The 16,506-nt window shown below is 43.7% G+C and overlaps 1 protein-coding gene across 4 annotated transcripts in view; it reads left to right on the top strand.

Annotated features, from left to right (window-relative positions):
* SLIT3 (slit guidance ligand 3) overlaps positions 1-16,506 on the top strand; it is a 703,024-nt gene that overhangs the window by 55,586 nt on the left and 630,932 nt on the right. For 3 of the 4 annotated variants that reach the window (XM_081520700.1, XM_081520701.1, XM_081520699.1), the window contains exons 2-3: positions 1,445-1,516; positions 9,513-9,584. The exons of the other annotated variant lie outside the window; for it this stretch is intronic. In XM_081520700.1, coding sequence (XP_081376826.1) covers positions 1,445-1,516; positions 9,513-9,584 — 144 coding nt within the window. The remainder of the gene's footprint in view (positions 1-1,444; positions 1,517-9,512; positions 9,585-16,506) is intronic. 4 annotated transcript variants of the gene reach the window in all.

A 16,506-nucleotide genomic window follows, 5' to 3' on the forward strand; every position in this document is an offset into this window, starting at 1 on the left:
TCCAACTTGGCCAAAACCCTGAAAAGTTTCTCATCAGTAAGGCATGGTAAATAAGAATTAATTGCTCAGGCTTCATTATTAAGAACTGTAACATATTATCCATGGTCTTTTAAAGAAAAAATCCTGTCTTCTTAATTTTAGTGGACATGATATTTATATGATTGTAGACAGGTTCATTCTTGACTTTGATTTTTCCCTAATCCTGGTTTTCTACCACCTAAGGGGCCTCCTTCTCCCTGACACCACTACAACCATAATGCTTGGAGCTCTTCCATGGCACATTCTTCTCTTTGGGACCATTTTCAGGAGCTTCAGCCTACAAGTTGGGGCCAGAGTAGTCCATGTAGCTGTCTTTACCTGTTGTATGAGATTACTTTTGCCAGGCATATGTTCTGCTAATTGGGTTATGGAGTTAAATGAGATATGGTCTTTGCCCTCAGAGAGTCTGCAGATTAGCTGGCAAATCGGCAAGTACCTGGATGGGTACAAAGGTAGTCAAGATTCTTTTGGTTTCAGGTGATGAAAATTCAACTCAAACTGATTTAGGACAAAATATAAGGGAGAAAGGATAGATTGGCTCACATAATCTCAAAATACAGAGGAATCTGGTATCAGGCATGGGTGGATCCAGCTACTCACAGGATAAGCACCAGGAACCAGGTTCTTTTCATCTGCATCTGGAAAGTTCTCACTTCATGGTATAGCTAGATGGCTTCTGGCAGCTACAGTGGAGAGAAAGCTATTGGGAATTTGAGTCACTGTATGTACTCCTGAAACAGTTACTGTGGTCACAGGGAGTTAATATGCTTATAAGCCTGGCCTGGATCAGGTGCCCATCCTTAGAGTTGGGAAGAGGGATCAGCCCCACTTGTATTATATTGGGGGAGGGGAGCTTCCAAAGAAAAATTTGTTATCTGAAGAAGGGGCAACAGAAGCCAGGCAGCTAAACATACCAGGCTCTACTACTTACATAATGGCTAGCTTACTCCGTTGGAGAAGGCGATGGCACCCCACTCCAGTACTCTTGCCTGGAAACCCCCTTGGACGGAGGAGCCTGGTAGGCTACAGTCCATGGGGTTGCGAAGAGTCGGACACGACTGAGCGACTTCACTTTCACTTTTCACTTTCATGCACTGGAGAAGGAAATGGCAAACCACTCCAGTATTCTTGCCTGGAGAATCCTGGGGACAGAGGAGCCTGGTGGGCTGCCATCTATGGGGTTGCACAGAGTCGGACACGACTGACGCGACTTAGCAGCAGCAGCAGCAGCTTACTCCATACAGTGTCCTTTAGCCTGGTTGGGCATGCTCTAGGGAGTATCATTAATCATTGAAATCACCTTCTCCTGTAACAAGCAACATCCCTGCAGCCTGAGCCAGTCTGGGTTAAATAGACCATAATTGTAACCTGCAAAACTCTGACCCAAATTTGTTCTCTATTGCAGTGACCTGGACAGAAATAATATCACTAGGATCACCAAGTCGGATTTTGCTGGACTTAAGAACCTCCGAGTCTTGTAAGTAGCATGAGGCTCTCCAGTGCATTTTCACCCTCAGCTCTTCAGCCTTGTGAAAATGTCCCACTGCCCTGACATCACACCTTCAAGTGCTGGGCGACTAGAATTCACCTTTCTGCAGCAGAAAGCCCTTCGTTAGTACAGCCAGGTTTCCTTCTGCAGCTGTCTCGTTCTGTGTCTCTGTGCTGTGGGCTGGACTAGACTGATGAAAGAAGTCTGCTCTAGTGACAGGGAAAACAGAAGGCGATCCATGAATAAATCACTGTGCCCGGCTTTTAGGATGGCAGCAGGGTCATGTTGGCTCACCATGCTTCCCTTCCGTAGAGGTTATGATGTCTTCTCCAGACTGTGCATTACAAGAGCAAACCATTATCTATGTTCTGAAGGTGAGAGGACTAAGTGGAACAGCACATACCTCTTTAGCACAACACCTGGAAAAAGGAAAGTACTAAAAAGAAACATAAGCTCTTCCCAAAAACAGGAAAAAAAAAATTTAACACGTGCATAGAGAATGGAAAAAGTAAGAATTCATTGAATTTTAAGTAGATTTAAGGAAATTGTGAGTAAATTAGAATTAATCAACAACTGTTATTATTTTGATATTTTTAAAATAATTAATACAATGTAACCAGAATATGGTTGATCCAAAAATAGCTATAACGTAGCCATAAAACTTCAACTTACTGCATGAATTTTAACAACTGAAAATATCTCCATATAGAAGAATAGACTCTCAAAACTTATTCTAGGACTTCCGTTCCGTTGAATACATTGTCAAGTGATAAACAGAAGAAAGCTGACCATATATTAACCTCACCGTGTCATGTCTTTTATCATCATCTTATTCAAGTGGACATTTTTTACTGTCCTGTTACTTGATATAAGCCCAATTGATTATTTTATGTAAGAGTAATATACTAATTTTAAATTGGACATTTTGTTAGGATAATGCAACAAAGCTTTCTGTTTTATTAAACGCTTTCTGCGCTTTCCTAAAATAAATTTGTAAATTTTTCATTCTGAAAAAAAAAAAAGATCAATCTGGACAAAAGTTATTTATCTTGTTGCTTAATGGAGAGAAGGGGAGGAAGGAGGGAGAGAGTCAGACAGGGTCAGGGCACTTACTGAACAGCTGCAGCTGCACAGACAGGTAGGGAAATTTGAGATGGGCATTGGTGCAGCGGGGGAGCAAGAAATATTAGGTTTCATTGCTAAATGTTGAACACTGTCACCCACCCCTAAATATGAGTGATAAGAAGCTACCTAAATGCTTGTCCACTGATGGATCTCAGACATTCAGAAGTACCAGAGAAGAGCAATTGAACCTCTTTTCTTCCTCACTCAGAAGGTGATTTTGACCTGTAAGTGTGGTCCCAGACTGAGAGTGCAGCCTGGGGTTTGTTATGTCCTGGGATCCTCACTGGCAGATTTTTACTAGAAGTCGAGGCTAAAGTCTTGGTATCTAAAGCCACCTCCTTCTTTTTACTAACAGTCCTTTATAATACAATGCATTTTATTCTGCAGTCCAGAAATAGTAAGTTCTGGTCCTGACTTGGAATTTACTACCCACATGACCTCGAGCCGATCACTGTATGCTTCTGGGCCTCAGTTTTCTTATCTGTAAACTAGGGAGTGAATAGTGGATTAGTTTTTGAGGGCTGCTGTTACAAAGTCTCTCAATCATGCCCAGCTCTTTGCAACTCCATGGACTGTAGCCCTCCAGTCTCCTCTGTCCACGGAGTTCTCCAGGCAAGAATACTGGGGTGGGTTGCCATTCCTTTCTCCAGGGGATCTTCCCAACCCGGGGATCAAATCCATGTCTCCTGCATTGCAAGCAGATTCTTTACTGTCTGAGCCACCAGGGAAGCACCATATGCTAGGTGACTTAAACAACAGAAATTTATGGTCTCACATTTCTGGAGATCGGAAGTCCAAGATCAAGGTGTTGGCAGAGTTAGTTTCTGTCATAGACTGTGAAGGGTCTAGTGTAGGCCTCTCTTCCAGCGTCTGGTGGCTTCAGGAATTTTCTGGCTTTGAGATAGTTGTCTCTGGGTTTCTCCACATTGTCTTCCCTTTATGCATGTCTACCTCTGTGGCCAAATTTCTCCTTTGTATAAGGATACTAGTCAGATTGGATTAGGGTTCATCCTAATGACCTAATTTTTTGTTTTAATTGGCCACACCATGCAGCCTGTGGGATCTTAATTCTTTGAACAGGGATTGAACCCACACCCCCTGCCTTGGAAGCTCAGAGTCCTAACCACTGGACCGCCAGGGGAATCATGTAACGACCTCATTTTAACTTGACTACTCAATAAAGACCCTGTATCCAAATAAGGCCACATTCTGATTTGTTGGAAATTAAGTCTTCAACATATGAATTTGGGGGACATACAATTTGATTCATAACAAGTAGTTAGAAGTCCTTCTAACCCTCGTAATGCCTTATGGTTTTGATGTATTCGTAAACAGTCTGTTTATTCTCACTGAAGCCTGTGGAACATCACTTGCATCGTGTTGTTTTCCTGATTGAGAAGTAAATATGATGATGATAATTACTGATGTATCTATGATGCCTTCCACAGACTAAGCTCTGTTACATGGTTACTGATGCTTATCTGCCCAGAGGAAACAGAGGCACAGGTAGCGTAAGTGGTCCCAGCTCTGCATAGCAGGGAAGTGGAGGAGGCAGACTCAGAAGCTGGACTCAGAAGCCAGACTGGGTGCTTTCTGACCTCCTGGGTGCTTTCTGACCTCCGTGCAGTGCCTCTGTTCGTGTGTGTTATGGAAAGTGTGGGAAACCAGGAAGGTAATAGTCCGGCCACTTTATCGATGCAGCACAGACATGTGGGTGGCTGACCTGAGCCCCCCAAGCACAGGGGCTGGGCCTCCAGCTAGCAGACGCTGCTCCCTCCGTGTGGTCGCTGGTCTTGGGCCGGTACACCCTCCTCCCACCATCCCTGGAGGGAAGCCCCTACCCTCCGCCAAGTCTTTCTTTTGCCCCAAGCAGTCACGTGTCTGTCAGATGACCGGCAGCTCCGACAAGTGTGTGGATCAGAATTGAGATTGGGATAAAGGTGGGGGAGTTTCATGGCTCAGCGTTATGGTGATTGTTACTAAAGAGATATGGGCAGTAAACTCCTGATTCCAGATCATTTACCAGCGTAAAGAAGAGACACTCCTCTATTTTTTCAATTTCTTTCTCTTGCATCTGTGAGAGATTTCCTTTCATGCAAGTCAGAAATTGCACCTAATGCTTCATTTTTCTAAAAAAGTCAAAAATAACCTTTTGATTTTCTTACCATTACATCAGAAAGATGTAATAAAAATTAGATGCCTAATAAAAATTCCAATTTCCATATCTGCTCTCTGCAAATAGAAAGTTTAAAATAATCACAAAAGATCATATTAATATCCTCTAGATGGTCTACAACTTTCCTTTGACTACAGTTTATCTTTGCAGTTAATTGGTACATTCTTCTTACTTTGATAAGCTGTGCCAAAACCCTCCCCCTCCCCACACCTCCTAGACTCTGTTAATATGCTGTGTTTCATTATCTTCCTTAGCAGCTCAAAGACAATCCATTCAAATGGCTCTTTATTAGTGTGAAAGAATCTGCTACGTGGAATAGCTGAAATGTTTTCTAAGTCACACCAATAAAATATCCCGACGTTTAAACCATATTTTCTCTCAATCTGCTCTTTTTAGCTGAGTAACCTAGACAACTATCTTTTTTGAAAAACTTTCATCACACCTTGGCATATTCCCTGTATGTGTTTCTTATTTACGGTTTATTGTAGAGCCAGAAAAGACTCAATCGTCTTGAATAATTTGAGCCTACCATCCGTTTCCAGGCAGAACTGTTAATACAGTGCAGGTGAATGGATGAAAGCAGATAAAATGGAGATTGGGGAACTTTGGCTTCATCCAGAGGCAATTTTCCCCAAATAAAGTACATTCAAGGAGAAGATACAAGAATTGCTTATAACAGTTCTTTCCTCCAAGGGGCGGGAATAGGCAAAGGTCTCTTCTGGTGTTATCAATTATATTCTCTTTCTTAGTAGTCTATTGCAAGGGCTCTGCTATGCCCACAATGTGGGAACCAGCTTTATCCCAAATGAGGTTAATAAAAGAGTTAAACTCCACCCCAGCCATCATCACATGGGGGCGATTTCCGATTCTGATCCAATGTTAAAACTAAGAAAATAACGATGCCGAAAGAGCTGAAAATGAACACAGCCTGTGTCCCTCTTACTTAGAACAGATTCAAGCGGCAGTCAGCCCTTCTGGGTGTCCAGCCTTTCGTGGATCCCCTGGCCTCCTGTAACTGGTCAGTGACATGAGAGTGACAGCAGTGGTTAGTGCACTCTCCTAAACTGCCTTGAAGTCTAGATGGGAGGTTCACAGCACACTCCGTCAGTGATTCATTTATTCATCACACGTTGGTTCATTTATTGAGCCTTTAAAAACTAGGTAGTAGGCTGGATCCTGAAAGGTCTAGGAAGAAGGTCCAGAAGAGACCCAAACTACCTTACCACTCAGGATCCCAGGAGGACACATGAGGAGAGAGAAATAAAGATTTATTTGCAAAACTACGGGTGAGGTTGAGGGACACCAGGATGAGTTGGTGCAGCTCCCTGGGGCTAGCCGCAGTCACTAGCATCCTTTGAGCCTCAGGAACAGTGGGAGGAAGTGGCTACCTGAGCCCGCAGAGGAAGGAAGTGGCTACCTGAGCCCGCAGAGGAAGGACTGCAGGTCGGCACCTGGGTCTTAGGTAGAGAAACACAGTCCCCGTGGAGTCATCTGGCAGGGGGGCAGCTGCAGTCAATCTCCCCACCTCACTCACTCCTCTCCCAGCCACTCGTCCCCTCCCTTTGGCTGAGCCCCATAGGGAACCCAGAGTCAAGGAAGCTTCTCGATGAAGACAGTATGGTACATAGTCTACTCCCCTACATAAGAACAAATTCTGTTCTGAGAGCACATTTGTAAGCCCAGCTTGTGCTCCCCAGGTGCTGCTGGTGATAAAGAACCTGCCTGCTGGGACTGCCCTGCTGGTCCAGTGGCTAAGACTCGGCGCTCTGGTCAGGGAACTAGATCCCACACACCACGTGCCATAACTAAGACCCAGCACAACCAAATAAATGAAAAGAAAAAGGACCCGCCTGCCAGTGCAGGAGATGTAGAGACTCAGGTTCAATCTGTGGGTCGGGAAGAGCCCCTGGAGGAGGGCATGGCAACCCACTCCAGTATTCTTGCCTGGAGAATCCCATGGACAGAGGAGCCCGGCGGGCTGCAGTCCACAGGATGGCAGAGTCGGACACGACTGAAGTGACCTAGCGCACACCAACATTTCACTCACGCCTTACGAACACATGTCTGCATGTTTGAAAGTTCACAACTTGAAGGTTTGTGTGTGGGGAACTTCCTATAAAACTTAGCCTGCCAGGGCTTGACCAGGGAGGAGAAGGGGTAGGTATCCAACCATCTCTTCTAGTTCCCTTTCTGAAATAAACGGATAGTGTTAGATTAATTAGGACAGAACTAAGAGACTCATCATGGGAGGTTAGAGTTAGATTCCTTTAGAAACCCTGAAAGAGTGTGACACTCAACCACCTTAGTGTCGCTCCTCGTAGCAACTGAGAAGTAATGACAGCAAACTCTGTGATGGATTGATTGATAGTAAACCCAGCTGAACAAACCCTAGGGAACTCATACTGCACTGGTCCCGTTTAGCAAGAGGCACTAGTGCGAGTCTGTTAGTATTCCAAGACCCCCCTTGCCATATGGCAGGATGGCAAAGAAAGTGAACCGAAGGAAAAGAACATTTATTAAGCCTCTGATTGTACTCTAGATCCTGGGCAAGATCATTTATACAACTTATTCCACTTTTAATCTCACAAGGACTTAGGTTTGTGTGTGTGTGTGTGTGTGTGATTTTACAGACGAGGAACCTGAGCCTCTGAGAGGTTGACTAGATAGTCCAGTATCACACCATCAGTTAGTGAGAAAGCTGGAAAGGGATTCTCAACCAAATTTAATAAGCACACCAGACTGGGAGTGAGAGCCTACCGTGTGGCATTATATGCATAATTTCTCCTTGGACAAGTCTAATCTTAGCCTTTCTACTCCTTGGAGCCCAGACATTTTAAGTGAGGAGCCTATATGAGCCAGCCTACAGGGTCAGGAGTAACAGCAGTGTGTGAATCACAGTGGATGAGGATTCTGGCCAGCTGTTCATGTGCTGTGCTGTGCTTAGTCACTTGGTTGTGTCCAACTGTTTGTGACCTCATGGTCGGTAGCTTGCCAGGCTCCTCTGTCCTTGGGGATTCTCCATGCAAGAATACTGGAGTGGGTTGCCATGCCCACTGCCAGGGGATCTTCCCAACCCAGGGATCGAACCTAGGTCTCCTGCATTGCAGGCAGATTCTTTACAATCTGAACCACCAGGGAAGCCTAGGAATACTAGAGTGGGTAGCTGATCCCTTCTCCAGGGGATCTTCCCCAACCCAGGAATCAAACTGGGGTCTCCTGCATTGCAGACAGATGCTTTACCAGCTGAGCTACAAGGGAAGCCCCAGCTGTTCACATTTGAAAATATAAGCTGATTTTCCTAAAGGGGTTTCTTTTGTAGGGTGTGTATATGTGTGTATACTATCCTGAATTTTAATTGTTTGCAACAATTTCACAAACATGTAAAATATTATCGAACCCAAAGCAAATACCTCCATCACTCTGGTAGTTGGAAACTTCGTGTGTCCTGGACTAGCCTTCTCTTTGATGTAAAATCAGTGTGTGCCCGAGGTCCTCTCGAGTGTTTTATTCATACACTAAGTCTGTGAAGTGACTGCTGTGCTAGGAACCTGTGTTAGGGCTGGGACTGTGATGATGAACAGCAGACCTTACCTTCTTTGTTCTTAGGCATTGTGAGGAAGAGGGACTTGGAAATAAGCACAAAGCCCTGAGTGTTAAGCCTGAGAGGTGCAGGGGATTATGAAATATCTCAGAGCTGGAGGGCTGGCATGCATGAAGTCATTTTTGAGGTGAAAACCAAGCTTCTCCGAGGCTACTCTTCCTTCCTTCTGCTTTTCCTTCACATGCCTCAGGGCACTTCTCCTTCTGCCTCATCCAGAGGAACATACAGCCCTTTGAAAACTCCACCTTCCAGAGAAACATCTTCAGTCACAGCTGCATCCCCGCTAAGTCCCATTCAACCACCAGAGTCAGCCCTGGATGGAAACTGTGCACCCTCATCTCTTCTCTTTCGTACTGTTCAGCTAATTCATTTTAAGGTGCCTTTTTTTTTTTTTTTTTTAAGCTTAAGGGAACAAATGTTTCATTGTACATTCAGTTCTCAGGATATGCCACATGCATGAATCAAACTTTTAATCATCTGCTTGAAGGACTTTGGAGATGCGTAGAGTTCATGAGTGGGGAGACCTAGCTTTTGTGACCATCACCTTCATGTTGGGACCAGACAGGACCGGGGCACGTGGACTTCCTGAGGCAGGCAGGCACCCTGGACGGTCGCTTCAGCCTTTCTACGAGGTGACCCAGAGACAGAGTGAGCAGAGAAAGCCCTTTTCAATGAAGTATTTTTGAATCTTCAGAGGAGGGAGCTCCAAGGGAAGAGATGCTGAATATATGTGTGTGTGTTTTTTTTTTTTATAAGAAGCAGCTTTTACCTCTTCTTTTTCTGTGCAACATCCTGCAGTGCTTAGAGGGGGGAGGACATTTGCTGAGAACATTCTTAAAATAGAGGCATGGAAACCAATCTGTCAGGTAGAAGTGTGCAGGCGGCGAAACCCTGGTTACCGTGGCACCAAGCTGGGATGTGAAGTATCTTGTCCCACCAGACTGATCCCGGCTGCGGGGGAGGGGGTGGGCATCAGAGGGTCACGGGAGGGGCTGAGTGACCATGCCCGCATGGCCCTAAGCCTTGTATGAGAATCCTTGAGCCTCGTTCTTCCTTGACTATTGCTACCTCTTTGGTTCCAGGCATCTGGAAGACAACCAGGTCAGTGTCATCGAGAGAGGTGCCTTCCAGGATCTGAAGCAGCTGGAGCGATTGTAAGTACACACAACCCCCTTTCTTGAAAAGCCTTATTTATTTGTAAATTGGCCTCATTGTGGCATAAGGGGGGGAAAAAAAGAAGCTCCAATTGTTTAATAAAATGTTTGCTATTATATTTAAAGCACATTGGATGCCTGTTAAAGAGACACTGAGATCCACTTAATCTTTTTTTTCTTTAAAAGATGCTAGAATTGGCATCTGGAGCTTGTTTTTCTGCCTCCCAGCCTTGAGCTCTCTCTGGGTAGCTGTGCGTGGGGCTGGTTCCTGCCCAAGCCTCAGCCCTCGCTCTTGTGGGTGAAGAAGGACCACAGTTGGTTATCCCTGCCGTGGAAACCAGCATCAGATGCTCCCTATTCCTGTGCAGGGGGAGCAGGGTCCCTCCTCAGGCCCTCTCCTTCAGGCCCTTCTGTCCCACTGTTCCGGGAGAAGACGGACAGACAGTGGGCCTGCATCTCCTCTGAGGGAGCATCAGCCCATGTCAGGAAGCCCCCATACTTCCAGGAGAGATTGTGTTGCCAGTGGTTTAAAAATAGCCCACTGTTCTGACTCTGTCAGAGGGAGAGAATGAAAGGGAGTGAAGATGGAAGATGGACGGAGCCTCCATTTGTTCTGTTGATTAATGCTTTTGCAGAAAACTCTTGGGTCACCATGATGAGGGGGCTCTCAGATAGTTGAGTGGGCAGCTTCACCTTTCCTCGGTTAATCACATCTGGCAGCTCACAGCATCTGGATATTTGCTTTGTGCTGTTGGAGAGGGGATTGTCCCCAAGAGCACTTAGTCATGCTGGTGGGCGGCTCTTTCCATGCTTCCTTCTGTATCCCGGTTGACCTGATATTTCAGCCTCCTTCTTCATTCCGGGGGCGAGGCTGTAGCAGCTGACTGCTCCTCCAACTTACCTAGAAGGATCTTCCCAGATTTACCTGTCTTATCTATAGCAGTGGGCCTGCCAACAACTGGTTAGCTTTGTGATTTGCCTTCTTTTCCCTTGGAGTCATTCTGTCTGGGGTGACCTGAGAAAGGGAAGGGATATTACCCAGCAAAATCCTTACTCCCCACTCTGTGGGATGAACTGTCTCATTCATTGCTTTCCTTCCAGGTCAAAGGTCAACATATGTTCCATTGTTTTTGGTTTGAAAATAGGACATTAATTTTCTACAAGGGAAAATAGATTAAAAAAAAAAAGAATGTTGCCACTTTTTATACCTTTGACAGTGACAGTGTTAGTCGCTCAGTCGTGTCGAAGTTTTTGTGACCCCATGGACTATAGTTCACCACCTCTTCTGTCCATAGAATTCTCCAGGCAAGAATACTGGAGTGAGTTGCCATTCCCTTCTCCAGGGCATCTTCCCAACACAGGGACTGAACACAGGTCTCCTGCATTTCAGGCAAATTCTCTACTGTCTGAGCCACCAGGGCCTCACTTCTTAAAATTTTAACTCTTCTCCTTATTTAGATCAAGGAAAACAATAAGATATTTGTTGAACTTGCTTCCTTTGTATGAAGTACTCAACATTTATGTGGATGAATAAATACAAAATCCTTTGTCATGAGGCCACTTCTTGCTCATTCTTCTGATTACAAGTGTAAATAAATTCCCAATTCATTAATTTCATGGTTGCTGGGAAGGAACTAATTGAGTACTTTGGACATGCTGGGAATTGTGCCAGTATATTACATACTATCTGTTATTTTATCCCCACAAAATTCCTGTGAGGTGTGATTGCCCTCATTTTGTAGATGAAGAAACAGAGGCTGAGGGAGATGAAGCCAAAGGATTGTCGAGAGGGAGCCAAGATCCAAAGCCACATCTGTCTGACATCAAAGCCCACCTCCTTTCATATTTCTGTGCTGCAGACATGAGATGAAGTGTGATCTTTAGCAATGGCCCTGCAAATAGCCTCTCACATACCCACTGAACTCTGGGGAATATCAGTGGAATAGTCTAGAAAAAGGCGCTTTTCTTTGGCTTGGTATATATGGCTGAAATATCTTGCATGTCTGGGGTACTGAGAGGATTACAGTTGTAGGGTAAACCTGGCTGTTTCTCTCCTCTGGTATATTAGGAAGGTCATCTAGCTGTTGTACTAGATAAACACTCAAATTTCATGGCTTTACAGGGTGGAAGTTTACTTCTTATTCATAGAAAACCCAGTGTGGGCATTCCTGGTTGCTGGGCTTTTCTCCTCCAAGGGGAGACTTCGAGACAAGGACTCCTTCTGCTTCTCCACTCTGCCATCTTTAAATCTTGGCTTCCAGGGTACCATTATTTGTCTGCATCAAGCCGCTGGATGGGAAAACAGTAGGAAGGGCTGCGAGTGGGAGGTTACATGGAAAAGAACTGGAAGGACCACATGTTACTTCTACTGTTAGATGCCTGGGGTTGAAACTCAGTCACATGGCCACAGGGGAGGCTGAGAAAACTGTTGAGCTATATGCGCTGTGAGTAGAGGAAACGGGCTTAGCGAACAGCCAGATCATCTCTGACTTTCGTTGCAAGTGAGTGGGAAAACACTTGGTCAGGAAGAAGAGTGGCAGTCTAGGCAGCTGGACTAGTGTGTACAGATGGACAGGCTCCCTCATTTAAGGCCTTTCAGCATCGGTGTGTGTGTGTGAGAGAGAGAGAGAGAGAGAGAGAGAGAGAGAGAGATGACTAGTGTGTCTTGAAAGTCAGTATCTGGATTGGGATGTCCAGTCTGCCCCCAGAGTATTTGCTGTTAACAACGGAAGAGGTAGATGGCTGCTTGTGCATTGAATCCCTAGTCACTGAAAGAAAGTGAGAGTGAAGTGTTGATCGCCCAGTCATGTCCAACTCTTTGGACCCAACCGACTGTAGCCCACCAGGCTCCTCTGTCCATGGGATTCTCTGGGCAAGAATACCTGGAATCCACTGAAGTGGATTTCCATTCCCTTCTCCAAGGGATCTTCCCAACTGCTGGCTTAATTTACCTCTGTCTCTGTATTTCATAGTAGATTAATCTTTATTGATCATACTCTAAAAAAGAGGCTGAAAATTGTAACATTTTTGTAATGTTTCTTTTCATTTGAGATGGTCATTATTGGTGTAATCTCTTCAGGGATTACAGGGAAAAGGGAGAGAATTCTATCCTTCAGGTCTCTGCTGAGAGAAATTGTCTGTTTCTCCGTGAAAGGACCCTTGCCCCAGACTGAGTGAGGTGCTCCTTCCCTCATGACTACACATGATGGTCCGTATCATAGCCTTTATGCCATATTTTAATTTCTTATTTGCCTCATTGTCTATCCCCAGAACTATGAGTATGTTGAATGAGGAATTGCATTCCATCTAACTGTTGCTCTCAAAGCCTTGTGCAAAGCATGATGCTAATAGTAAACACTTGTAGAATATTTATCAAATACAGTGGTTTTGAACTGGCACCACTTTTTCCCACCAGAAGACCCTTGCCGCTATCTGGAGACATCTTTCCTTATTACAACTGCAGGATGCTGATGACATATAATGAGTAGAAGTCAGGAGTTCTGCTGAACATCCCACAATGTATAGAACAGTTCCCAGAACAAAGAATTACCCAGTCCAAAATGTTAGTGCTGAGGTTGAGAATCTCTCTTCTTTCCCTATTATGCATCAGATGCCATTTTAGTAATGATATAGGCCATCTCATTTAATCCATATAACATTATGAGGTTAGAATGATCACATTCCTGATGTGACAAAATATAAATTTCAAAGCATTGACTAAATACGCTTACTCTAAATCTAACAGCTAGAGCTTGCTTCTGATTTTGAGGAAGTAAACAGGATAGGGGAGCAGGTTTTTAAATAAACGCAGGAGAAAACAAGTAAATCCTGTGAACATTCTACAAGATAACTGCCCTGATCTGTTCAAAAAGTCAGTGTTATGAAGGATATGGGATTTGACTGTTCTACTTAAAAGAAGCTTAGGGTAGAAAAAGTAGTACAAAAATTGGGAAGGTCAGTGGAGTTTAAGTGTTTGAAGACCTTTGAATTATGCATAAAGTGATAGTAGTGCTGATGTTTATTGCTTTATTAGATCAAGGATGCATATTATAATCTGTAAGATAGCTATTAAAAAGGATAGTTAAAAAAATATAACTTAGTAGGGGGAGAAATGATACCAAAAAAATGTGACTAATTCAAATAAGGGATAAAGGGAAAGAAAAAGGAACACAGAATAAAATGAGACAAAGAAAACAAATATTAAGATGATGTATTTAAATACAAATATATCATGATTATTTTGTATGACAATGATTAATACTTTAAAAGACAAAGATTGTCAGGGTGGATTAAAAGAAAACAATAATTATATGATTCTTACAAAAGAGGAACATTAGGCAAAAAGAGAGAGAAAAGTTGAAAGTAAAAGGATAGAGAATGACACCGTGAAGACACTAACCAGTAGAAGGTTGATGTCGCTAAGTTAACACAGATGAAATGAACTTCAAAACAAGAAACAGTAATGGAGATAAAGAGGGATGTTTCGTAATGATAAAGGAGTAAATAAATCAGGAAAGTACAGCAAATCTGCATTTGACATACTATTATGACTATGCCAAAGCCTTTGACTGTGTGGATCACAATAAACTGTGGAAACTTCTTAAAGAGATGGGAATGCTAGACCATCTGACCTGTCTCTTGAGAAACCTGTATGCAGATCAGGAAGCAACAGTTAGAACTGGACATGGAACAACAGACTGGTTCCAAATAGAAAAAGGAGTATGTCAAGGCTGTATATTGTCACCTTGCTTATTTAACTTATATGCAGAGTACATCATGAGAAACGCTGGGCTGGAAGAAACACAAGCTGGAATCAAGATTGCGAGGAGAAATATCAATAACCTCAGATGTGCAGATGACACCCCCCTTATGGCAGAAGGCGAAGAAGAACTAAAGAGCCTTTTGATGAAAGTGAAAGAGGAGAGTGAAAACATTGGCTTAAAGCTCAACATTCAGAAAACTAAGATCATGGCATCCGGTCTCATCACTTCATGGGAAATAGATGGGGAAACGGTGTCAGACTTGATTTTTTTGGGCTCCAAAATCACTGCAGATGGGATTGCAGCCATGAAATTAAAAGACGCTTACTCCTTGGAAGGAAAATTATGACCAACCTAGATAGTATATTTAAAAGCAGAGACATTACTTTGCCAACAAAGGTCCATCTAGTCAAGCCTATGGTTTTTCCAGTGGTCATGTATGGATGTGAGAGTTGGACGGTGAAGAAAGCTGAGCGCTGAAGAATTGGTGCTTTTGGACTGTGGTGTTGGAGAAGACTCTTGAGAGTCCCTTGAACTGCAAGAAGATCCAACCAGTCCATCCTAAAGGAGATCAGTCCTGGGTGTTCAAGGGAAGGACTGATGTTGAAGCTGAAACTCCAGTACTTTGACCACCTCATGCGAAGAGTTGACTCATTGGAAAAGACCCTGATGCTGGGTAGGATTGGGGGCGGGAGGAGAAGGGGACGACAGAGAATGAGATGGTTGGATGGCATCACCAACTTGATGGAGATGGGTTTGGGTAGACTCAGGGAGTTGGTGATGGACAGGGAGGCCTGGCGTGCTGCGATTCATGGGGTCGCAAAGAGTCGGACATGACTGAGCGACTGAACTGAACTGAACTCTGTGTAGTATGCATGTATGTATGTATTAGTTGTTGTCAGCCTCTAAGTTGTGTTTGACTCTTTGCGACCCCATCAACTATAGCAAGCGAGACTTCCCTGTCCTTTACTATCTCCGGGAGTTTGCTCAAACTCACGCCCATTGAGTCAGTGGGGCCATCCAACCACCTCGTCATCTGTCGCCTTGTTCTCCTCTTGCCCTCAATCTTTCCCAGCATCAGGATCTTTTCCAATCAGTCGGCTCTTTGCATCAGGTGGCCAAAGTGTTGCAGCTCCAGCATCAGTTCTTCCAATGAATATTCAGGATTGATTTCCTTTAGGATGGACTGGTTTGATCTCCTTGCTATCCAAGAGACTCTTAAGAGTCTTCTCCAGCACCACAGTTCGAAAGCATCCATTCTTTGGTGCTCAGCCTTCTTTGTGGTCCAACTCTCACATCCATACCTGACTACTAGAAAAACCATATCTTTGACTATATAGACGTTGGTAGGCAAAGTAATGTCTCTGCTTTTTAATATGCTGTCTAGGTTGGTCATAACTTTTCTTCTAAGGAGCAAGCGTCTTTTAATTTTGTGACTGCAGTCACCATCCACAGTGATTTTGGAATCCAGGAAAATAACATCTGTCACTGTTTCCACTTTTTCCCCTATCTATTTGCCATGAAGTGATGGGACTGGATGCCATGATGTTAGTTTTATGAATGTTGAGTTTTAAGCCAGCTTTTTCACTCTCCTCTTTCACCTTCATCAAGAGGCTCTTTAGTTTCTCTTTGCTTTCTGCCTTGTCTGAAGTTGTTGATATTTATCCTGGCAATCTTGATTCTAACTGTGCTTCATCCAGCCTGGCGTTTCGTATAATGTACTCTGCATATAAGTTAAATAAGCAGGGTGACAATATACAGCCTTGATGTACTCCTTTCCCAATTTTGAACCAGTCTGTTGTTTCATGTATAGTGTATATTAAAACCATATTCTGAAAATACAGAAAACAAATATTGACAAAACTAAATGGATAAAGAGACAAGTTCCTGATCATTTAAGGTCCTTTAGTTGATGAACAGGCAGAGAAAATTGTTAGTAACAGTATAGAATATTTTAATGACAAGGTTCACAAACCTGACCTAATTGAAACAAAGAGAACAATGCAACCAGGAAGTATAGAATAACCATTTTTTCAGGTTCGTGTAGAACTTTTATGAAATACTGGTCTGGAAAGCAGGTCTCAACAATTATCAAAGTATTGAATTCGTAAGGAGCATTTTCTCTGACCACAGTAGAAATACAGAAATCAACGAAAAAAAAC

This window comes from Giraffa tippelskirchi, chromosome 8 (genome assembly GCF_054371585.1).
Source record: "Giraffa tippelskirchi isolate mGirTip1 chromosome 8, T2T-mGirTip1v1.2.pri, whole genome shotgun sequence".
Lineage (NCBI taxonomy): Eukaryota > Metazoa > Chordata > Mammalia > Artiodactyla > Giraffidae > Giraffa > Giraffa tippelskirchi.